The sequence below is a fragment of the Archocentrus centrarchus genome, chromosome 16, assembly GCF_007364275.1.
Source record: "Archocentrus centrarchus isolate MPI-CPG fArcCen1 chromosome 16, fArcCen1, whole genome shotgun sequence".
NCBI classification, from domain to species: domain Eukaryota; kingdom Metazoa; phylum Chordata; class Actinopteri; order Cichliformes; family Cichlidae; genus Archocentrus; species Archocentrus centrarchus.
Genome location: NC_044361.1, coordinates 4,962,305 through 4,987,048, shown reverse-complemented (window position 1 = coordinate 4,987,048; position 24,744 = coordinate 4,962,305). Strand labels below are relative to the sequence as shown.

Genomic DNA, 24,744 nt, shown 5'->3' with positions numbered 1-24,744 from the left:
TATTCTAAAAACACATTTATAAATTCAGCACATGTTAAAAAAAAAAAGTGGTAAACTGGATGGGGGGGTACACAGGTGTACCCTGATGCCAAACGCCACTAGTACCATGTAATGTGATGATGGTTTCACTGACTGCCAGCTGGAACAGACTCTGTACAACTTTATCTGTTCAGTCATGATGCCAAATCATAAATATAATTGGCTCTACAGTCATTATTTTCCCTGCTTTAGGACAGCTGTACTGTAGGTCATGTATGGTTTATACATTTTGCAAAGCACCTTGTATTTCAATTTTGTGACGTTATTTTAATATTAGTCTTGTTAGTATTTTAATGTGTGGTCACCTCTAGAATATATCTAGAAAGATGGATATATGCTGTATCTGTATAACATATCTACAGCCTGTGTGTGATTGAAAACCACATCTATATTCATGCAGTTCTCCATTCTGTCATGGTGGCTACACATGTTCTGATTAATTTGAGCTGACATTTTATTTTTATTTTTTATGGATTCCCCTGTGAAGGTGTTAATTTCTTGTGCAGATGCTCACCTTATATGAGAATATCACAGTGGCATGTTTTTAAAGATTGCCTTCAATGAAATGAAACATCACACAGCCAAAAAGATTTTCTGTGATCTGTTAAATTAAATCAATAGTGCACTTCTGACTGGAAGGCCATTTTATTTTCATTGTCAGGGTACAGATAACAACCACGCAGCAAATCTGGCACACCGGGCAGAAATTTAGGTCTGTTTGCTTGGCCACTAATACTAATTAATAATGAGATGGCAGCATAGTAAGAGGGTAGTAGGGTGAGCTCTGGGACTGGAACCTAGATTGAAAGCTTTTGTGTAGAAGAGCAGCCAGCACTTTGTGTTTGGGAGGTTGAGCACAACAGTATGAATGGTCCTTGGGTTCAGCTGTTTAGGAGAATGGCCAGACTGCTTCAGTAACTCAAATAACCCCTCATTACACCCAAGGTATCCAGAAGAGCATCTCTGAATGCACAGTATGTGGAACCTTAAAGCAGATGTGCTGCAGCAGCAGAAGACCACACCTGCTGCTGCTTCTTTTCAAATAGGAAGAGGAAACTGAGGCTACATTTTGCAAGGGATCATGAAAAGTGGACAAGAGAAGATTGGAAAAACATTGTGTCGTTTGATGAGTCTCAAATATCTGCTACGACATTCCGAACCGGAACACTAAAGTAAAAGCTGGTATTGATGGTGTAATGGGGGGGGATGTTTTCTTGGCACACCTAGTACCAGTTTACTTTTGTTTAAATGCCACAGCCTCTCTGAGTATTGTTGCCATCTGTGACCATCCTTTTTATGACCACAGTGTACCCGTCCTCTGATGGCGGCTACTAGCAGGATAACACAGCGTGTCACAGAGCTCGTTGTACTCAAATGACCGCCACAGTCACCAGATCGCAATCCAGCAGAGCATCTCTGGGATGTGGTGAACAGGAGATCTGCATCATGCATGTGTAGCTGACAAAGAATTTAAGGTGATCTGATCTGAGAGCAACTGAGGGTCCAACCTGGTGTACCTAATGAAGTGGCCAGTGAGTGGACAGATATAGAAGTTCTTTGTACTGAATAAAAGCCAGTGTGACAGTGGCAAAGGATCGAAAAACGTAAACGACAAACACACAAAGCCTGTCACTTAAAACTAAAAGGAAAAAAAAAGTCGACAGATAAAAACTTCGTCTGTTTAATGTCAAGCACACCAGCTGCTCTCAAGCTGTGAAAATGCATCCTTTAAAGATATATCTTCTTTTGTTTTTCTCAAGTTTATCTCACAAGCTACTCTCTTCTCCACACAACACTGAGTATCAGCATGGTGTTCTTTGATTTGATAATCACCTCCTGTCTTACACTAGCACCCTCCCTCCTCAGGAAACATAAGAAGTTAGTATAAAAGAGTCGGGGTTTTTAGTGAGTAACAAAGGGTATAATCTAGTGCACCAGGTGGGCCCATGTGAGCTAATCAGCCTCCTTGCAGAAGGTTTTATAAACACAAATCCCCCAAATTTGACTGTTTTGCAGTGAAGAAATGATTGTTTGAGCCGATTCTCCCCCCACTTCTGAGTTTAGTGTTATTGCTTTTTCGATGCTCGTTATTCGAATTTGTGTTCTCACAAAGTCTTTTTCTTGTTTCTTTGTCAGAGCACTTTTCTATGCTAATAATAGATGGATGCTCGGGGTCTGTGTTTGCATAAAATCTGTGTGAGACATATGTTTGTGTTTAGGTTATATAAGGAACTAATTGGTTTGTTATAGAGTGGGCGTGCGAACATGCTTGTACAAAGTGTTTCTTCATGGATACTGGATCATTACACTTAAGCTTGTGCAGTATATGAGCCTGTGTCTGCCTTATTTGGTTCATTACAACGTGTGGGAGGATTGCTGGCGACAACGTGAAGCTCAGCTCAGCTCAGAAAGGCTTCCACTCCACCGCGCACCGGCTCAATCGCATTGCTCAACCATCAAACGGATGTATCTGGATGAGCCGTCAATTTGTGATTGACTTGAAGGTGAAATATGTCTCGTTTATATAAAGGGGAAAAGCGTATCAATTATGGAAGAATTTTCATCAGAGCAGCACAAAAACAATAATTGTCAGATTGTGCTTCGTGTCTATTTGGAGTGGTTCAGAGGGTGAATTAAGATGATCTGAGTCGCATACAAGTTCAGGAAGGCAAAAATTACTTGAGCTTTTGTCTTTTCGCCCCACAGTGGCTCAGGTTACGACTCAGAAATATGTGACTCTATTAGATCACACTGTACAGAAATGTAGCATGAGTGTGGGGACAACAAAACAAAACTATACAAATATTAATTAACCTTCCCCATCAGTTATATAACAGTGAAAGGTGCTTTGCTCCTTTCTCAAATCTGTGCACTTTCCCTTTTGAAATCCACATGAAAACCACTTCATTTTCCGTGTTTATTTCTTTCACTTTACGTCTCTTATTCATTTGGAAAGCTGGCCGGGGAGTCAGGAGCACAAAAAAGTCTCAGTGAAGACATCAGGGAAAATCATAGGCTTTGGTATCAGTGAGTCTGAACTGATACACTTCGCTATTTTTTTCACCATCGTTCCATGATCATACATTGCAGAGCAAGCAAACTGCAGGTGCCAATTTTGCCAGCAGTAGCTTTAGCAGACTAAAATAAAGAGCAGCTACAGACAGTGCTGTGGATGGAGAGAGCGACGGGCATATCTACAAAATGCAGGAAATGACTAACTAGAGTACAGGCAGAAGAGGAAATGCAAGGACACACAAAAGTAAATTACTACTTTCATCACAAACTAACTCCTGGAATCTGCTGAACACCACAGAATTGATGGTATACAACCTTGCAGGAAGATCTAAGGGTAGATTTTCCCTTCTGTTCCGGCCACTACTGTGTCCGAACAACAAACACTCTGACCTCAGCCAGGCGCAAAACAAATTACATTTTTTTTTTTCCTCCTTTTAGTTATGGCTCTTGCCTCCCTGTCTCCAAAAACTCCTTTTGAGCAAAACCAATTTTGGAAAGAGGTGCTTTGTTAGAAATGGACATTGAGTGAAATAGATTGATGTGAATTCACTGACAGCCCTCGTTTTTTGTTTTTTGTTTTTTTGGTGCTGTGTGGGTGTGCGTCTTTGTTTCTTTGTGTTCAGAGGCGGGTTTGAACAGGACGTGGAGAACGGCTACCATCAGCACCCCGATACCTGCCACGGTGAGATGGAATAATTCATTTATTCTTGTTTACATGAGCAATAAAGAGAGATTTAAAACTGTCATCGGATCTTGATGGCAACTGGTGCAAGTGATTGCAGTTTGAACAAATTAAAATGGAGCATTATGATGTATTTATTTCAGCTATGGCTGCAATTTAGCTCGTTGGAGGAGCTTGAAAAGCAGTTTGTCCACTGCCAGTCGCAATCCCTGCTGGAATACTGTTCTCAGTTTTTCTATATTAAATATTTGCTCAGGGAAGGGTGTTCTGGTGTGTAAAACAGTGAATTGTTTGCAGCTCTTTTTGCATGTGTATGAGACGTGATGAGAATCACTGACAGGACAAATTCAGCAATCATTGTATCCCATCAGAAGTTGATGAATTGTTGCCCAGAAAACTTGAAACTTAACAAATACACTGATATTATTTTGTATTTCTTTTCTCCAGATGTCTTGGCAACCACTCGAAAGCAGAACACAGCCCTGGATTCAGCGTATGGTCAGTGGACAAATTTTTATTTTTTTTACATGTATGTCCCTTTTCTGATTTAGCCGGTTGCCACTGAGCTCTAAAACTAAACCCAGCAATCTCCCAGCTTTGAGCGATCTTTCTTATTTACAAAGGGATGTGAGTTTTTTTCTTTTTTGTTTTGTTTTGTTTTGGGGGCTTTCTGTCATGCTTTGTAGGTGCAATAATAAAGTTCTGCAACTTTGCCCTCAGAAGAAGGGAAAAAAAAAACTTCTCAACATGAATGTGGCAGCACTCCCCTTCGAGGTCTTCTCCTTTTGCCCTGCTGGATCATTTCTTGTGCTGCTGTTATTTTTATTCTCCTCTGTGTAAAAACAGAAACTATTTGATATGCACTGTATTTCATTCTGACCAGAGTGGAAGTGTTATCTGGCAGCTCAGTGGTTTCCTAAATGGCTGTAGCATCATGGTTTTACATTGAACTCGGCACTGCTTTTTTAGTTCAAGGGTGCCACCTTTATGCTGGGGCACATCAGGCTCCACTAACAGAACCCGCTCAACTCGCCAGTGAGAACTGTTGGAGCTTGGTTCAGTTTGAAGCTAATGTTTGCTTTCAAAGCAAATTTAAGGCCAGTGGTGAATATAACACATATACAGCAGGTCTGAATGGGACTTGAAGAAACAATATAAAAATAGCAGCAGCACTGGATGCCGTCCAGAGGTGTGTAAGGAAGCCAAAGTTAAACTCAGGTAGGGTTTTTGTAGGAGCACAGTCACATGTTTTGATTGTGCCTGGTGTTAGAAAATGTTTATTTTAACTTCTTATGATGCTGCTAGGCTCGGTGAGCTCTACCTCATAAGGGTTTAGACAAATACGAAGAGCGCAAAAAAATCCAACGTTTATTTCTGTCCCTGTCTGTTTAACCAGGAAGTCAGTGTGCAAAATTTCCTTCAAAATGGGGTTATACCAGTTACAGACTGGATAACTATTTTTAATCTTCCCTGATGGGTTTTTTTCCCCCTCAAATTTAGTAAGTTTAGCAAAATTTGTGTTGGTCTCTCTGATATCTACTTGCATACTTACCCCCCAAGTAGAGCATTGTAATAAAAGTGATTGGGAAAACTATGGGGGGCTATTAGTAAAAACAACTGAGATGTTTTTAAAATCTCCCTAAACATCATATTAAAGTACTTCTTGCTCCCTGTTAGTCAGACCTGTGCAGTACTATGGCTGTAAAGTAAATGTTTCCACACTTGGCTACATGGGAGGTTACAGAATCTTTGACTGAGGCAGCTGAAAGGCTGGCACCACCTCTCCCTCTTAGCCAGTCTGACAGTTTAAACATTGAAGCCATTGTCTGAAGCATCACTTCTTTGATGGACCAGGAGCTCCGCTGGCAAGGCTGCCTAATGCCCTGTATCAAGAAGGATCATCATCCCTGTCACGTTCCATTACTCCCCCGCCAGCCACACCGCGCAGCCCCTGGCATGGCCGGAATAGAAATAGAAATGCTGCTAAGCTGGCTAGCTCTCAGATAAGATTGAGGAGGTGGTGTTAGGACAATTTTCACCGCTACATTCAAAACTAGTCATTTTCAAACACATGATTGCTAACAAGGCTCATTCACTTTTATCTACACAGCTAGTGCACCCGCCTCAACTTTTTTTGGAAGATTTGAGGAGTCGAATCCCTTTGTCACTGGACAAATTGAGACACAGGGGAGCTAATGACAGCGGCCGATCCAAGACAGTGATTTATAACAATACTGAGTCCATCATGTCAGAAGATGCTGGCCATTATGGCTCAGAACTATCCGTCCTACATCCCTGTGTCTGTTTTTCAGAACAGAGGCCACTTTGTCCGCTCGAGGCTTCAGCCCAGACCTCCACAGTCCCACACAGCCTCAGTAGTCTGTAAAGCCTCCCTGCTGGAGGAATTACAACTCAGCTGGTAGCAAGACTTGATGAGCAGCCCTACTGCTTAATCCTGTGGGGTTCTCACTACCCTAATGCTTCACTGCTCTGTTTGAAGTTTTCAACACGCAGTCAGATTCAGTCTCTGGTTTATTCTCTTCTTGTGTGTGTCTATATTTTTTTTTTTTCTCGCTGATTCACAAGAAAAGCCTTTTAAGTCTCTACACTGAACATCAATTATCAGCTTTCCGAGACAATAAAACACTCCATATGCCTAACAAAGCTGTTGTCACTCGGGGGCTCTGTTCCCTGTTCAAAAACACACCAAAGGCAGGGACGTTTTCTTTCTTCCACTGTCACCCGAACAATCACAGCCAGCAGAGGGAATGGCTTGAGACAAGCACCTGCCTGCGTAGGTAACATGTTTCTGTGTTTTATAGTGGGTATTTATTTTTTCTACTTCACCAACAGTTAAAAAAAATAAATCTATGATAAATTAATAAAGTAGTGATGAATTCATGGAGCTATTGTCCAAAATGCCAGGGCCAATCACCGGCCAAGCAAGTACAGTTTTAATTTGTCCGGCACAGATGGCGAACTGACAGGGCTCCTCATTCAGAGTGAACACTGTCAACTGGCTCACAGTGAGAGAGGGAGAGCGAGCAAACTCCTCTTATCCAGGCTGGGTGTGAACTCTGCAGAATGCTAACATTATGGCTGGCTTATTAGTGCGTGAGCCCAAGCCAATAGCAGCATGCTGCTCACCATACCTCAAGGACAACAGAGAGCTAATCATGCAATCAAGATGTGGAGTGTGTCATCAAGAAAAAAATATGTTTGATAATACCGTGCCTGTGGCAGCTAATGCCCAGCGTGTTTCTTGGCATATGTTTGAAGCGATTCCAAATGTGTTCGTCATAATGTTTGCTTTGCTGCACCAAGGTGATGGAGTTTTCTGTGAAACAGCTCAAGTTGAGTAGTGGAAAAGAGCTGGGGGTGGATGGGGAAAAATGCATTATCTAGTTAGCCATGAGTATTTACAGACGGGACAAATGGACTGCAACTTAAGATGTCTGAGTAACGTGTTGGGACACAGTGTACGACCAGAACAACTCCAACTGTTCTTTAAGTCACTGAGCTCTGCTGGAGAGATGAAACACCTTTTTTTTTTTCCCCCAAAAGATTTTCCCTCCTTTGGTGTTTTGATGATTGTGGAGGAAGAGTGCTGTCTAACATGTGAGTGCAACATTTCCCATAGGTATTCCATTGGGTCTGGTGATTACAACGGCCATAGATTCATATCATTTTCATACTCATCAAACCATTCAGTGGCCCTTTGTGTCCAATGGATGAGGGCATTGTCATTCTGGCCACTTTTCCAGAATAGAAGTGTTTCATTGTAGGATAAAGGTGGCCACTCACAACATTTATGTATCAATTTGCAGCAATCCCTTTATGGGGAAAAGTGGACCCAAATTATGCCATAAAAACTGAGCCACTGGACCTCCTTACAGTTCAGGGGTTCCGGTTTGTCCTTTATTTTGTCACCCATCTATATGTCCACTCACACACTTAGCAGAGCAAATGCTAAATTGTGGTTAGAGTTCAAGGTCATGGTGATTCAAAGGGAGAAAAAGGCCTAATTAAAATAAGTTGAATACGCTTAATAGAATAAATGGTTCAGTTGCAGTACAATAAATTCAGAAACTGAAACACTTGTTTTCTGAAACACTGGGAATTAATCCAGGTGCTCAGAACCTTTGCTGCAGTTTTTAGAAAATGCGTTTTATTAGTCCAGTGTAAACGTTTGCAGACCAGACTCTCACGATGCCCTCATAACTGTTCAAAATGTTAAACAGCTTTTTTTTTTTTTTTTTTAAGGGTACAAGCTGTTTTTGGTTGTAAAATATTTTTGAGTCCAGGATATCATCACAAATGTTGAAATGCTTTAATCACATATTGCTGGAGAAATACAGTGTGGGTTGAAGCAGCTGGTTAAGTACACTGAAGAGCTTTAAATCACTGTACATGTGGAGCAGTGAGCTGAGGGATGAATTAACTTCTGCTCATCATGTTGCTCACAGTCATTACAGGGTCTTTATGTTAACTGGTGATGGTTATCCTTCTACTCAGGACTCACCCTCATTTCTCTAAAGTTGATTCTACAGGCTGATTCACGTTTCACTAATCACTCACTCTGTTGCCCCCTCCTCCTCCTACTCCTCCTCCTCCTCCTCCTCCTTCCCCCCTTCGCTACAACCACAGGGAAGACCACACCCACAAGCGCCAGCACAACCTATCATGGGGCGGCATTCCCAAAGGAGGCAGGTGACCCTGAAAGAGGTACAGGTCCTGATCGCCCTCCCCATGTAGGGGAACAAGGGTCACCTGACTCGGAGCCAATCAGTGTGGAGATGGAGGGTAAGGGGGAGGGATGTATGTCCTCTACACTCTGACCTGCTGGGGATTGCACTGCTGGGCCCCGAATGCCTCACTGTACACTTCTAACCAGACTAACTAAAAGTAACCCAAAAAAAAAAAAGAAAGTTTCACTCTGGTGGAACAGTTTCCTGTATTCAGCATGCGTACCTACAGTGCAGTTCAGTCATCGTGCATGTAATCACACAGCTAATGGAAAAACATGAGTGAGACAAATTCAGTTAACACTTATTTTCTCCAGTTTTAAATAATGCATTTTTTTTTTCCTCTCTGCAAACTGTGATGAGGAACACTTTTGAATTGTCAATGAGAAAAGGTCCTCACCAGGAGAACACATGAGCTTAAATTGGAGGCTGACCATTCAAGAACTCATGCTGGTACGCATGCTAATATGGGCAAAATGTTCTTGTAGGGTGAAATATCACTTTCATTAGCTCACTAACACATAACTCTCCAGTTAAACCAATCTCTTAGTGAAAGGCAGAAAAACATTACTAATTGATCCTTTTGATTCATATACTTCATTAGTCCCTGATTTCCCACGCAGCTTCACCTAATGGTGACTTAAAGCCCGGTGTGGTAAGATGGAAGCGTGCTGAATGGCAAGTTCTTGGTAATGGTAGACCACATTGTGCATAATCACTAAATAGAGATAGACATAAATCAATACGGCAGAGCCTGATTCCAGTAGGCTTGAAAAGCACCAGAGGGTCTTGCTTTCCCCTCATACACAGCCATACGTCTCGCACTGTTGACATGGTAGCCATAAATGTGAAAGATTTGACGACTTAAATAGATTCTGCGTTGGCACTAATTAACTCCTCGCATCAAGCAGTGAGCCTGGGTCTAAACAACACCGCTCCCGCATGCCCTTTCCTCATCTTTTATTTATTTAGCTCATCAACACACGCACAAATGTTTCCTCTGTCTTTCTGGCAGACAAAAACAAAAATTAAAAAAAGAAATTCACAAGCCAGGTAGCATCTCTCTCTCTCTCTCTCTGTCCTTCTAAGACCGTTCATTTACATTTAAAATGCCCATTCCAATTTTAGAGAACAGCTTTTCCCTGTGCAGCAGTTAATACAAACTTTGAGAGTATGATGTCAGCATTAGATAAGAAAGTGTCTAAAATAGCATCTGGTAATTTTTTTACAAAGTAAAATGACAGTTTACAACTGTAACACAAAAAGGGTTTGTTCCCTTGAAATTACAGCATACTCTTTTAAAAAATAGCACCCCGCCAAGCTCCTGTACTCCTGTTCTTCAGGAGTCACATAGAGAAGGGAATATTATAGGTGAAAAGCTCTTTATACACGTGCTAGAGTCAGCTCACTCACACTTGAAACCACTCAGTGCATGAGCACTTTCAAAAGTAGAAGTAATGAAAACATATAAGATATTTTTATTTTAGTTATGAACATCATTGTAACTGCTAGTTTATAGCTTTAATATTGATATCCACACACTTTGATGCCCTCTTTCCAACTTTTTAGCTCTAATATGGTCAAAAAAAAAAAGGTCCTTATCAGTTCCCATAGCTCAGCGCTCAGATTGCCTCAGTCTGCCAAACTGCTGACTTTTGCACTACTTGGAAATAACAGCAAATAGCATGAATATTTAAAAAATCAACTACATGTTAGTGTTTTTATCATTTGTATCTTAACACATGGAGTGCATTACACTGTTTTACTGATAAGGGGTTTTATGGCAGCAGCTAATAGCTTATTTATTATTGATGCGTTTTGCACCAATTAATTTATCAATAAGGAGGTGGTCCAGTAACACCACCAACTCTGCTGCTGCTTTTTTTTTTTTTTTTGCTTCATTTACTACAATGTAACGTGCAAAAGCGATTAATTCATATGTTTTAGAAGGTGGAATCATCACAGTTTTTGGAAAATCACTTCAGCCTGAAATGTTTCATCGTTGAGTTAGAAATTTATAATTTCTGTGGTAATAAGCGCCGCTGTGATTTTGAGTTAGGTTTTATTACAGCTCAGTTTTAAAGTGCTCTAGTTTAACTTCAGCTCTCTGTTCTCACATTGTTAAATACATCAAACATTTCATTCCTCAGTATGAGCATAAACTCTTCCACACCAACCCTCAGCTGCACCAGTAAATGACATGACCTATAAAAGTCTAACCAGTTTCTGAATATTTAATTAATTCTTGATCTTCATCGTCTCGAGTGTCATTTTTTTCTTACATTTTAAGATGACAGTTAACACTTATCCCGATTAACATTCCAGGCTGTTACCCTGAAATGGTCTTGTAATGGAATAAGAGCCGCAAAGTTTCCGAAGCTTTGCTGTCTCAAGTCAAAGCTTTTTCTTTCGGGTTTAGAAAAGAAAATGCAGTTCGGCGGATAGGATTCGGTGAAGACAAAGCATTGTTAAGCAGTGTTTTGTTCTCTGCTCACTGCTTGCCTGTGCAGACCCCGTGTCAGAAGTCCATAAATCCTCAGCATGTAAAATAAGCTTCCATTCAGGCAGAAACGCTCTGCAGCAGCAATGATGAGCTAGTCAAACTTAAATCTTAAAAGATAATAAATTACAAGCAGGACCCTAAACCAAGAAGTCAGACAACATGTGGTGGGTAGATGAGGCTTTAAAGATCTCCCAAAATTAGGATGCTAAATAAACTTCTGGTTTAAATAGATAAGTTGAGAGAAAGGAAAGGAAATAAAAAAAAATAAAAACAGGTAAACATGTACAGTTGTTCGCTGTTAATAAAGTTAGTAGTCTTTTCTTTAGGCCTAGTCTTTAGTCAAATTGCAAATTGTCCAGCAAGGATGGTCCCTTTAAAGGGAAATTAAAGTGGCCCCAATGTGAGTTTCCTTAGCAGTAAATGTACAGCTGCTAATTCGACGGCAGATGCTTGTTTCAAACACAAAGATTTATAATAATGACACATGTATAAGTAAGTCTCTATGAGCCAAAAGCACAGGCTTCAGACACGTCTAAATCCTCTGTTTCTGAAAGTTTATTTTTCCTACTATTTGATCTCTGATTTTAAAGTTAGGGGGCGTCCTTCCTTAATGTGACCATCTCAGGTCAGACGTTCTGTTTGCAAAGAGCAGCTGATCAGAAGAATGCTGGTTTCAATAGAGAGTGGGAGAAGGGCTAAAATGTCTTGTTTCAGACAGTCGCTTAGCTGAAGGATTCAATCTGAGTTAAATGAAAATTATTTTGAACACAAACGTTTGCTCCTGTAATATTAATGGAGGTAGTCGTGGTAGTGCTCTACTAGTCTAAGAAATGAGCACAGCAGGTCCTGTTTAATGTTGACATACATCCACCAAAGCTGCAGATGTGATGTTTGAAGGTTTACTAATGTGAAATAATAAATGGGATATTAGCAGACAGGCCAAGTACTATTAGATATTAGGACAGCTGCAGCTGTCTGCCATTAAAAAAAACAAAAAAAACAACTGACATGCTATTAAAGATGAATGATCAAATGCTATAATCTTGAATTGGACTCGTTGTAAAGGACTTGAGGTTTGACTTAGCACGCACTGCCTGTCTGCAAGAGATGCATCATAAATCTCATTCTCATCTGAGGAAACAGATGTGCATGCTAATCAATACTGCTGTAGGCACCGTCTTGTAATAACTCTGGCATCACATTTGTATATGTGAAGCATCTCTATAGGCATCAAGTGTATTTTCTTCCAAAGTGCTAAGCCACCGTTTATTAATTATAGATTCAGCTATGAGCACTTATAAAACACTTCATAATGCACAACAGTGGCTGACAGGATTAAAAGTAGATGCTAATGGAAGTGCTGCTGACATACTGCTTGCCTGCAAACTTGGAAACAACTTTGTTAGTCAAGTTTTGGCAGCAGTTAGCTTGCTTTCAAGCCCCAGGGCTACATAATCAGCGAGAAGTAGTGTGAAACAGAAACTCTAGACCTTACTCACATCAGATATTTAGACTTGTTAGAGAAGAAAAAGTCCACGTCACTAATATTAGCAATGGCTGCAGTCTCTTCAAGGACCCAGTGAACTCTGATTGTCAACATCCCTGACCCCATGAAAGAGAGCTTTGCAATCATTTTGTTTGCTTTTCTCTTCTTTTTTTTTTTAATACTTCCTTATTCTGAAAAGGCTTTTCAACTCAGGCCTTCCCTAGAAGACAGGAATGGTTAGCTGACTCGATAACACGGTTGGGAAATTGATCAGAAGTGTCAATAATTAATCAGGTTTTAACACCATATTACTGTTTACTTGGATTTCTGTTTTGAAATACAAAAGGCTCTTTAAGCCTGCTCAACAATTCCCGATGACCATTCAGCTATTTTAAACTGCATAAACACAAACAAATGAAAGCATGAAATGAAATTCGGAGCTTTGCTTGCTTTGAAGTAACCAAATCCATGTGGGGACCCATAAGTTTCAAGTAGGTTACCATGTTTGTTGATGCTGCATTAAGTTTGCATTTAACTTCAAGGTTCGAGCACAGTTCAGAATCCTGCTGTGATTTTTACTCTTGAGGAGCAGCAGCGAGACGGGCAGCAAACGTGATACAAAACATTTGGAAAGCTGTTAAACAGAAACTTCTGCGTATCCAGACATCAGGTGGAATATTAGAGTAGCTTAATCACTACTGTCAGCATGCACTTTCCAGTGGCTGCAGCTGCTTTGTCACACTCGGTCATTGCAAAGGTACCACAAGGGAACTACGTCACACACTTAAAGAGCAGGGTTCATCCTGTAACAAGAGTATCACTCCTCTCATTTAACCTGCACCACTGGCTCCACTTTTCTTACACTTCTTTCCTAAACTTGTGACATGTGTTAGATGGAGATTTCCTTTAGGGCAAAACTAAAATTAGCTTTGGAAAGAAGGATAGTCAGTAAGGTAGTGACTGTTACATTGAGGCTGTGAAAGGGCACCTGTGTTACGTGCGACCGTTCGGATATAACGGCTCAGAAAAGTAACCCCAAACCCCAAACCCCGAGTTTGCCTTTGAGTAGACGTCTCTAAAAGAGCCTGTGAATAAACCTTTTATAAGTCATCATTGTAAATGCCAGCTCAGTGAGAATGCCATAAATTTAAAAAAATAAATAAATAAATCACTCGACACATGAGCTATGTTAATCCTAACCACATTATCTTTTTAATGTGGCTCAGTTATGGTTTGCTCTGATGTGGGTAGCTCCATTACATTATGTAAACACCAGGAAAGACTAAAAGGCAGGGGCAGGGACCTGCTGACCTGCTGCTATTTAGAAAAGAAAACAGCAGTCAGGTTGCACTCGAGCAGTTTCTGGCTGGGAAAACGCCCACCTGTCCATTTTGTGTGAACACACATTAGTCTCCGTGCTAGCAAAACTGTGTTGCATCAGATTCGTGGTTCCAGACCTCTATGGTTTGTTTTCTCCCTTTCGTCTGCCCTCTATTGTTATTTGACCTTTTCCTTGACTCTTGCACATTTGGATGAACCAGCGTGGGTTGGACCAAAAAGTCAGGTTAGCGGCTAATTTAGATGACGAGCACAGGGAGATGGCTCGATAATAGAATCAAGTCGAGCGGGCGTTTTCAATCTCATTAAAACACTACAGGAGGAGAGCAGAGAGTGAACTCGAGCTGAACCTTTTCATGAAGGAGGGCTGGTGTCCTGGGGGGACATTGATGCCAGCTAGTTTTCTAAAGAGTTATTTATACCTCTGAAGACCATGGCAACAGACACAGCCTGTATCATTAGTCAATGAGCTCTGACTGTGTCTCTTCTAACCACCTTCCAATATATACTCCTCAGAGACACTTTATTCCGAATCAGCGTGTCTCGAGTTTGATAATCAAATATCTAAAATATCTTCTTAAACGTGTCTAAGTCATGAAAATAATCTTACAAGTTGATAAAGTTGTAAGCAGTCTGTTATCATATAAATACCCAGCGTCATTACTCACTCTTCTAAAGAAAGGGCATATTTTTGTTCCAAAGTTTTACTTTTCATACTTCTAAAGCATGCGCTTAAAACCGTAGACCATGTGAAGTTTAACATTAAAATATTTAATGCATTTTTTAGATCTTTAAGGTCAAACAGAGGCTGAATATTCTGAACATGCTCATTATGACAGTTAAATAGAACTGCCGTCTGCCAAATTTCATTCAACCCCATCGCTCTGTTTTGACCCTACTGGCTGTTTTTTTCTTTTTTTTTCTTTTGCATGATTTATCGCAAGTCAGGCCACGATGTGCTCACACATTAAGTTTTTGAAATGTTGCTCCAATTTGGACTTCCTGAGTCCTAGTCATGGCGTAAAGGTTACACAGAACTAGGCCTTTTTTTTTTTTTTTTTTTTTTTTTTTTTTACTTTCGCTCAGCTCACCAGCACTTCACAGCGACTACGAGTGACATCATGTTTTACTACCAAAGCCCACACTGCAATGTGCTTTAAAGACTAACCTTTAAATGCATTACACATACCAAATACTTCACTTTCCATAACTGGAAGTTTTAATAGCTTTTTGTTTCATATTGGCTATTAAAGCTCAGCTCAGAGTGTCACAGAAATCCACGGGGCCCACGGTGATCAAACCCACCTACGCAGTAGTCCTGGCCCATAGCCTTAACCCCTTACCCTTTTATCTGTCTCATTGACCTCTGGGGAGTGTTTCTCAAACTTTACCTGCCTGTTTTCTCTCTCTGTGTTCTTTTCTATGTTTAGTTGGACTAACCCTTAAGCTTTACCTGCCTCCTTTGTTGAATTCTTTCTCACTGACCCTTTTCATCGTATCTTTATGATCTGCCTTTCCAAATTTACAGCCGATGGGTGAAACTGTGCGCAGGTGTTTGAGCGGCGCGCGAGTTTCTCCATCTCTTAAAGCAGCAGTTCATGCCAAATAAAGCTCAGTTATAAATGTGCAAACAAAGATTATTTGAAGAAAAAAATTCACACTCGATGTGGCCGGTGATCACCCCCACCGATGTTTTCAGTTGTGTATCTTTCTTACAATTTAATATCATTGAAGGGTGACTTTGGTGTGGACTGTCTCTTTAAGTTGATCAGTAAAGCCAAGATTCTTCCAGTGCCACAGAACTGCTGCCCCAGATGCATTGGAAGCATTTTGCTTTACCATCCACTGAATGGCAAAATAAACGGCTCTTCTTTTTGTTTCTGATGCAACTGCATGTAACAAGGGAAAAAGGACCCAGTGCATGTGCTCTGCATAATTTAAGGGTTTGTGATGAGTAAACCTGATCCCAATTTTAGATTAGAACAACAACAACAACAACAAAAAACACATTTGGTCTCCAATAAAAGATGCACTATTTTTTGTTTTATTATGTCTTATTATTTCAATTTATTTAATTTTTGGCAATATCACGAAGGTGAATTAAATCCAGTTTGTGCTAAAAATATATATATATATATATATATATATATATATATATATATATAGCTCTTTTTGATATGGCCCGTTTCCGTGAGGAACAGGAGCTTTGTTTCTAGTATAATTTATATTTTGAGGCAAGCAAAACTCATTCACCTTTATATGTACTGATGTGGCTTCATCAAGTTTGGAGGTAGACATATTAGAAGATGGATAAATAAAACTAAAGCTGTCTGCATGAGAAGTGAGAAAATGTGTGTGTTTGGTTTTTTAGGGGTAATTTGTATGGCTAGACCCTTTAACCAAACAATTTCCTGAAGGGAAATGTACTGTACGCTGCTACTTGGAAAAAATGTCTTCAAAGCACAGGTGTAAATATTGAAGGATGTCGGACAGACACCAGATCCTGATTGCCAGATGTCTCAGCGTGGTTAATTTACCAATATTCAATCAAAACTGTAATGAGATATATCCTATGCATGCATCAGCACACCAGGAATGAAATGCAGAGCTCATTACAACTACTTTTCAATTGGAATGGATCTGTTACATTACACCATATCACCTTAGCTCGTGTGCATATATTAAACCGCATCCAATTGGCTGAGCACTGAGGTGGAATATTATGCAAATTCCTAATAACAAGTGTACATGATTGAATTCACTCTGTCAACAGCCAGAACCCTGCGTACATACAGCCCATATATTCAGTGTGTCTGTGTGGACACGCACACTGATGCGCACAATCATGCTCCATTTGCTAACCATGTCTGTCAGTGCACAGACATCAAGTATTAAAAATGTCAAATTACTAAAAGCTCAGAGCGATGGGGCAGAGCTGCTCTGCTTTTCACACAGACTTGAAAAAAGGAAAATAATTAATTTGTTCCAATCTTCAACCTCAGGGTGTCTCTCAAGAGTTAAATTGTTATTTTTGGTGTGGAAGCATTAGCGGGGCGGGGGGGGATGCTTGTCTATGAAGCCTGGGGCCATTTTGTCTCATTGGCTTCTCATTGGGATGGAGTAGCCATTAACAGAACAATTACATGCACTTGTAAGCTTGCAGAAGCAGAAACTAATTAGGGCTATTTTGGAACGTCTTCACTTGATGCACAAAAGTAGAACATAAATTGTTTTCCAGGTTACAAAGCATTTAAACACACCCTTGAGAAATGCCTCGCACGCTGGGAAAGTTGTGTAAAAGAAAACCCTCCGAATTATTTTGTATCTGACCTTGACAGCGTTGGTATTCAGTCCTCCTTGGCAATATTTAAAATTCCAGTTTTGTAGAGTGCTGATGCTTTAATGTCCTGCAAGACATGCAAAAAAGAAATTTTCACAATTGAGCAAGTGTGAAACTTCAAAGTGTTCAGATTACTGGTAATTGGTGTCATGGAAAAGCTTATGGGTGTTTGTTAATGAAGTCGATTTTAGAGCCTGCAAAGACAGCAGTCATTTATTTAATCTCACACTTCTAAGAGAAATTGTCGCTCCCATTGTAATTTGTTTTCAAACTCGACTTCATCACCTGCAGGAAGGATATAAAAAAAACACACGTATCAACAGTAAGACCTCCTTACTTTGTTTCCTCTTGTGCAAAAACCAGCGCCAATTAGTAAGACGTGGCAAAGGCAATGCTATGTAAAACCTGCCTGTTTACATAACCTGCCGCGCTATCTATTTTTAACAATATGGATGCAATCATAAAGTGCTTCTCTTCCTACGGCACTGTGAGGGAATGCGAGGCTTGTTCTCCATCCATATCACAGATGCTGCAGAGCACCAGGCTTCAAAACCCAGCAGAGTGACGGTCTGTCACTCACCCCATCAAGTCTGTCTCTCTCACTCTGCCTCCCTCCTCATCTTCTTTCAGATCTTCTCCTCACATTTTGCGCTTTCTCAATCAGTTTTTTTTTTTCACTTTTCCTTTCTTTTTTTTTTTTGTGTCCTCTTCTTTTTCTTTTACACTTACTCACCTGTTTCTTGGATCCTTGGGTCCTCAACTCCCCCTCTGGCCGGGGTTGAATTTCATCCCTTCATCTTTCACTTCATGTTTTGTTTTTTGTATTTTTCCTCCCTGGCTATCAACATCCGTGCCTCTCTCTTTCTCTCCCTCGCTTCAACACATGCAGCCATCTGTCTTTGTACCTTTTGGCAGACTTGGGTACTGCTATATTAAGTCACCGCTGAGCCAAGTCCATGTTGAGTTGACACAAATGTAATGTACCAACGTTGGAGAGAAACAGAATTATGAAATTAGTGTTAACATGAGGTGACCGTTTTTCTCCCAATAAAGAGATTTTTTAAACTAAATATTTGTTCAGTTGCAAACACAGTTTATTTTTTAAATTAGGAGTGCAAAATTCAGCAGGTACAGTTGTCCAGCTTTTCCTGTGCGCCACCTAGCTACTCACCAGGCTGTTTGTATGATTCACAGGGTATTAATTTCACTGTGACCGGTGGCACCATATGTCCCACATACCCACTGATTGAGTTATTCAGCCTGCTCGTGAAACATGTTGTGACAGGCCGTTCATAGGCTCTGGGTTTGTTTACTTCAACTGTGTGTTTTGCCCCCTGCTGGGGCGCTTGACTCATCATACCCCTCAACCAGGAGGAACAGCGCAGTAAGCCTATAACCACATACACAGAGGAGGTTGTCGTGGTCCAGAGGGAGCAGATGACTCACAGGTACCAGGAGGCCACAGGGGGTGACAGGAGACAAAGTGCATATCGAGATGAGAGCAGAGTTTTACTGCTCATTACAAAGGCTGCATGCTGCTGGGGCACACATCAGTTGGATCCAAAAACTTGGAATCATACTGATACTGCAAAGCTGATTGAAAGAAATGCCCAAGATTAAAAGAAGGGGTATTAATGGGCTCACTGCAACATCACTTCTGACTGCCTCACCCACTGGGATTGCAATTATGATTTATGACTTTTTAATGTGGTCATAAGTCGAGGCAATCATAAGAATAAATGGCTAAAAACTGAGAATTTTTAATTGGAAGCTCTATTCAAAGCATTATTTCCAAAAAGATTAGTGCTCCACAGTATCTCTCAGCTGGGCAAATGATGGCAAATCACCCCTCACAATGAACGCAGTGATACATTACGATCAGACAGTAAGGCTTTACAAGCACACCTGCTCAGAAGTTTACCTCCACATTAAAAGAACTGAAGTTTCACTAACTTCATGACCTAAATAATTAAGTCTTTTCCCAAACGCTAATGGCCAGAAACTCTGTGCATACAAATCTGGTGTGCAGGGAGACAAATTTTGTTTGATTATTATTTCAAAATATCCTACCACTCTTGTAAGATTCTGTCAAAATAAAGTTGTAATGATGACAGGAGGCAAATTGCTGTTGTGTGTAGTGTAGTTACTGTGGCGTCAGCTTCCTTTCGAGGCTTAAGAGAATGAATTTAGATTTCACTCATTTGTGCTTTTGTCTCTTGTGGATTTGTGCAGAAATTTGAGTAAATCTTAGCAAGTCTCTGATGAGATTTTCTCTGTGTAATATCTTTATATTTCTCTCTGATTCCATAAATGCAGTCAGGAAGACCCTTTTTGGCTCACTTAACACACTCAGTAGGGGGTTTTCTTCCTACTTTTCACCACATCAAGTCCTTTAGTGTCAAAACCCATATCCTCCAAGACTTGAGAGTATTTGGGTTTTGTTTGTGATTCAATTTCAGGTTGTTTTACTGTTCCCTGATAGCTTTTATTTTTATCATCCATGTTTTTCTGAGAGCAATTCATCTGAATTTCTTCGTGTCAAGTTTGGGTCATTTAATTTAAAGGAAATATTAAAATTAGTTGGTTAATGTAGACCTAATAACTGAACTGATTGTCCTAATACTCATCCACAAACCGCTGTCTTCATCATCATCTTTTTGAACACCTTATGAACTATCATTAAGGCTGATTTAGACATAATTGTTTTCCATTTTAATTCCTCCACTAAGCTTTCATCTGCCGTTGAATTTAGCTTGTGGGGAGCACCTGCATTCTTCTCTGTTTTCAGCTCAGCTCAGCTGTCCCCCTCTGCAGACTAATCAGTTTCACAGAACTGTCATTAAGGGCAGAGAGAAGGGTCTGTCGCCACAGATGGCAACAGCCTCTTGCAAATGAGCTCTGATTACAAGAGGTGGCAGGTTTCTCTCTTCTTATCATCCCTGCCTTTCACGCCATTAGGCAATCACGGTGCTTGGGTCACAGCACCTAAGGACAGTTACATGGTAGATTTACCTTAGCTAATGTCCTTGTGTTCTTGGTGCACTGTTTCACAGACTGTCCCCTCAGCTTCATTTTGAAAGAATTTGACAACCTCATTTGAGTCTGTGTTGGCAAAGGTGCCAGACTCAATGAGCTATTGGATAGACCTGTTATTTTTGGCTCGTTCATCATACCAGGTGCTCTCGCCCCTGATCCTCACATTGGAAGGCGAAGTCTGTGAAAATGACATCAGGTTCCTGCTGCTGTGCTCCCTTCAATATTTAAAGCTCTAACTCATTTCAGAGTTGGTTCCTCGCTGACTGTGGAGCTCTTGGCCTCTGCCTGCCTGAGGTGAAAGCAACAGTCCTAGAAAGAAAGGCTGTATTCATCTGTTAACAGTGGAAGGAAAGGAAGCCAAGAGCTTAGTTCAAACACCTCTCCCATGCTGTTTCCCACATATTGAAGCTCCTGTAAACACAACCTGTCTGTCCCAGCTGTTGCTTGACCTATATTAGCTCTTGAAAATGTGTTTGGTTTTTTTTTTTGTTTGGTTTGGTTTGGTTTTTTCAGAAAAACTCTAACTCAAGTACCTTTTTTCTCAATCTGTCTTTTTCTGTTTCAAGGCGTGAGACGACCTCCAGAGCTAGAGAAGACCACTCACAGCGTCCATTATACTCTTCTGATTGCTTGTGTTTTGGTGGCCTTCGTCCTCGGTGCCTTCCTCTCTGGTTTCCTGGTCTCATGCTACTGTAATCACACGAGCCACAAGACCAAGAAGTTGTCGAAAGATCCCGAAGCCCCAATCCCCCATGCTCTGTCTCTACGCAGCCTGGCCAAGCTCAATGGCCTCCTGGACAGCCAAAGCAAGGATGACAAGTTGGAGGTGTCATCTCCAAAGATCTACAACTCTTTCTTTGCCAACAGTAAGGAGCATCACCCACCAAGGAGAAATGGCCATCATGGAATGACAATGGGAGATTTGGTCCACCCCCACCATCACCAACTCCACCATTCCTCAGAGCTGTCTGGTCTGCCGACACCAGACTCAACGCCAGAACTGCCAATTAAGAGCATGAAAGCATTCAAGAACCAGTGGGAGAAGAACCAGAACTGCAACAATGCTAAAGAACCAAAGTCCCATAACATTGGCTCCAGGCCCAGTTCTGCCATACTTCACCAGCATGTCTTCCCCTACTCCCATGGACTGTCTAATGGCCAGTCAGGAGTTGGACACCTCCATCCTGACGAACGCAAAATTCACAACGTTGAGCGTGTGTTATCTCAGCAGCCTTACCCTGGTTACTCTCAGAAGGTGATGGAAGTAACCTCACTTGATGAGCTTCTGAAGCACATCCATGAGGCAAGCAGCAGCAAGAACTCCCAGCTCATGAGCCCATCTGGTCTGATGGCCAGCGGAGGTGGAGGCCAGCTAGCTTTTGCCAACCGCATCCAACCTCAGATACCTGAGACAGAATCAGCTCCCTACTACAGCTCATCCACTTTACCGCGTGATAGCCTCACCCGTCGCATGGATGTTCCGCCAGACATTCCCATGCACCATCAGTCCACCTTGGAGAGGAGGCATTCCTCCCAAAGGCAATCACTGATAGCTGCAGCCACCAAAATGCCCAACGGAGGTGGAATAGTAGGAGGAGGAGGGGGCGGAGGAATGATCCCTCGCCAACACAGCTTCAGCCAGCGAAACAGTGGTCCCCACCAGCCGCCTCCCCTTTTGGCACGGATGAACTCGACGGGCAGCGCGTGTGAGGTTCACTATCCCCTGCTTCCCAATGGGTACCTGACACGCCAGCACAGCTATAATGGAGAACAGCAAGAGGTTCCCCACAGGGGTGCAATCATCCGCCGGGCATCCTCTCTCAAACCTGACGTCCCTCCCAAGCCCCTATTCATACCTGCCACATCCCCAGTCAACGAACAGGGAAAATTCAACTACTGAGGGGTATACTCCTGGACTAGAGAAGGAGTCCCCCCCTCATTGTGTCATCTGTAAGAAACTTTGAAGAAATGCAGTGAGTTTGAGGTTGCAGATCTTTACCAGAAAACACAAGCAACTGTGTGGCAGCCAGTGTCACTGTGGACAAAAGCCTCAACCAAACTTGTTTTTTCCCGCTTCTTTTTGTCCAACGAATATCTTTGTACCATATTGGTATTGCTTAGCTACTTGCTTATTATAGAACCGCTTACTCAGGTGACGTGATGTCACCTTCTTATATTAGGCTGCCAATGTCCTCAATGTGGATTTACAATGCAACTCAGTTTTTGGACATGTTGGTGTTGGAAAAACTTGACACATCAGTCATCTTGAAGACTTAAAAAGCCAGAGGCTCGTGTGATGCTTAGATTCATGCTTTTGCTTAACCTTTTTCTGATGTAGTGTTGGTATCCGGTCCCCACCCACCCCACCCTCGAATGTGTTTATATTATGCATGTGTGTGTATATATATGTGTGTTTATATCCACACCGTATATGTATACATATACATATGCAGTATATGTAACCTGTGGTTTAAAAAAAAAATCCCCTGGAAGTAGTTATGTCTTTGCCTTACTATACTCTCTCATCTTTGGGCATATCAAACGATCCCCCCCAAGCCCTAAGAAATATCTTAGGGGCACCAAATGTTCATCAACAATTTGTCATTTGGCTATAGACACTGATTCAAATACTTCAACAAAGCAGCTACGCTCGCCTTCCATTTTATTTTTTTTCCCTGTCCCAGGAGATGTCAGGTGGCATCATTCGGGTCCATTTAAGTTCTTCGAGAATGTTTCGATAACATTGGTGCTCCACAAATCTAGTGGGTCTAACATCCTTTGAAATGGAAACAAACAACATTGTATTCTCTGAAATATTTTGGACCCAAAGACGACAAGACAAATATGCCTTGCCATCTGGTGTTAGGACAATGAACACTGAACATCGAACAGACTGCAGTTATCATAATTATTAACTCTGTGGCTATTGGTTGTAAATAAAGGAATAATTACTAGCCAAATTTTAACTGTATGTGTAAATGTGTGCCTTATTTAATAATAGTGTGTGACATGGGGTTAGGGGTCAATGCAAGGGGCTCAGATGGTAACTATGCTACAGTATATTGTAGGTGTTTGATTTTTCTATGGCTGTCAGTATGTGTCATACAGTATCTATTGTATATGTGAAGAGTTTCATTCCAAAATAAGATATGTCATATGTTCTAATTAACTGAATTAATAGTATCATTGTAACACTCACTAATTGATCATATTTTTCTCATATTGACTTTATTTTTTTTTTCAAAATAGGCTAATATTTTACAAATGATCTAATTTTATTTTAATTAATGTAAAACAACAGGTACCATTTTCAACACTGATACACTGTTTTGGAATGAAACCCTTCGTTTTTCACTCTTCTTTTGTTTTCATCCCAAAACTATGAGCCTACAGGTTTTTATGCGAGTGTGGTGGAAAGCAAGTACACAGCCTGAGACTGCAGACATTCAGGTTTGACTGTATTTTGTCACTTACACCTGGATGTCACTGTCCTTGTAGGTGCCATTGTTACGTTTGTTTTTGTAGCGTTATCTTCTTGTGTTGCTAAAGGAGCAGTTCACAGTTCCTCTTAAGTTATCACCTTCAGATGTGTAGCCATTGTAGAAGTTAATTTTACCTGACAGGGGGGGAAAAAATGAGTATTTTGCTTGAGTTTTGAATGTCAAGAGATATTTTTTGATAATGGTGTTACACCATACAGTTTGTTTGTATGAAAATAAATGCAGGTTGGTGGCATGTAGCATGACTTCTACAATGGTTACAGCTGTAGATCTTGACCTAGTGGTGCCACCAGGTGTTAAATTTCAAAACATGGACAAGAAACATGGAGCAGTGCAATGAACTCTGATCCGACAGGCTGAGATTGTCTCTTGGATCGATACTTGGGAAGTGATCGTGGAACCGGTTCACAGGTGGCCGTGCTGCCAGACGCTACCGAGGATTTTCCCCTCATTTATGGTGATGCCAGCCGGTTGTGCCTCAGACATATCACCCCCTCCAAAACTCTCAACTGTTGCACTTTTCAGGAGAGTCACGTTGACCACGGTTGGCTGGAACCGTGATCAATCCTGTGAAAACAGCACTATGCTATTTACTGTATCTGAAAATGGTGTTTATTGATTGAAATTTCCCAGAGCTCATTTGACCCAATGTAAAGTTTACCATTCGTACTACTCCAGTTTCAGTAAATGAAGGAAAAGTACCTTACATGTGTAAGAAAGGGGGGGGGGGAAGTGATTTGGTAATTAAAAGGCAGCAGAGCATTAAATAGCCTTTCAGATAGCAAATAAAAAACATCCAACCTGATTTAGGGTTGGGGCGGTAATGTTTCATAAGAGGAATTGTGGCAGCTACAGTGTTTTAGTGGATTTATTTTTTGTTTTGTTTTTTTTTTTAAATCTGCCGGTAACAGATTGTACGGAAATGGGGACAGTCTCGCCTCTTAAAAGTTCTATCAGTATTTGATTTGGTGTAAATACATTCTATCTGGGCGGGGTCTCATTGATTCAGTATTATGTTTTTCTCTGTTTGATTTCCAGGCTATGCCTCTTGACTTACTAT

At 41.0% G+C, this 24,744-nt stretch overlaps 1 protein-coding gene across 3 annotated transcripts in view; it reads left to right on the top strand.

Moving 5' to 3' along the window:
• The window catches only part of sema6cb (semaphorin 6Cb), a 132,182-nt gene extending 107,717 nt beyond the window's left edge, over nt 1–24,465 (top strand). For 2 of the 3 annotated variants that reach the window (XM_030749726.1, XM_030749725.1), the window contains exons 18-21: nt 3,678–3,736; nt 4,184–4,234; nt 8,384–8,539; nt 20,751–24,465. In XM_030749726.1, the coding sequence (XP_030605586.1) occupies nt 3,678–3,736; nt 4,184–4,234; nt 8,384–8,539; nt 20,751–22,084 (1,600 nt within the window). In that variant the 3' untranslated portion in view covers nt 22,085–24,465. The remainder of the gene's footprint in view (nt 1–3,677; nt 3,737–4,183; nt 4,235–8,383; nt 8,540–20,750) is intronic. The other variant, XM_030749727.1, reaches the window with a different exon arrangement.
• Nucleotides 24,466–24,744: the final 279 nt, after the last annotated feature.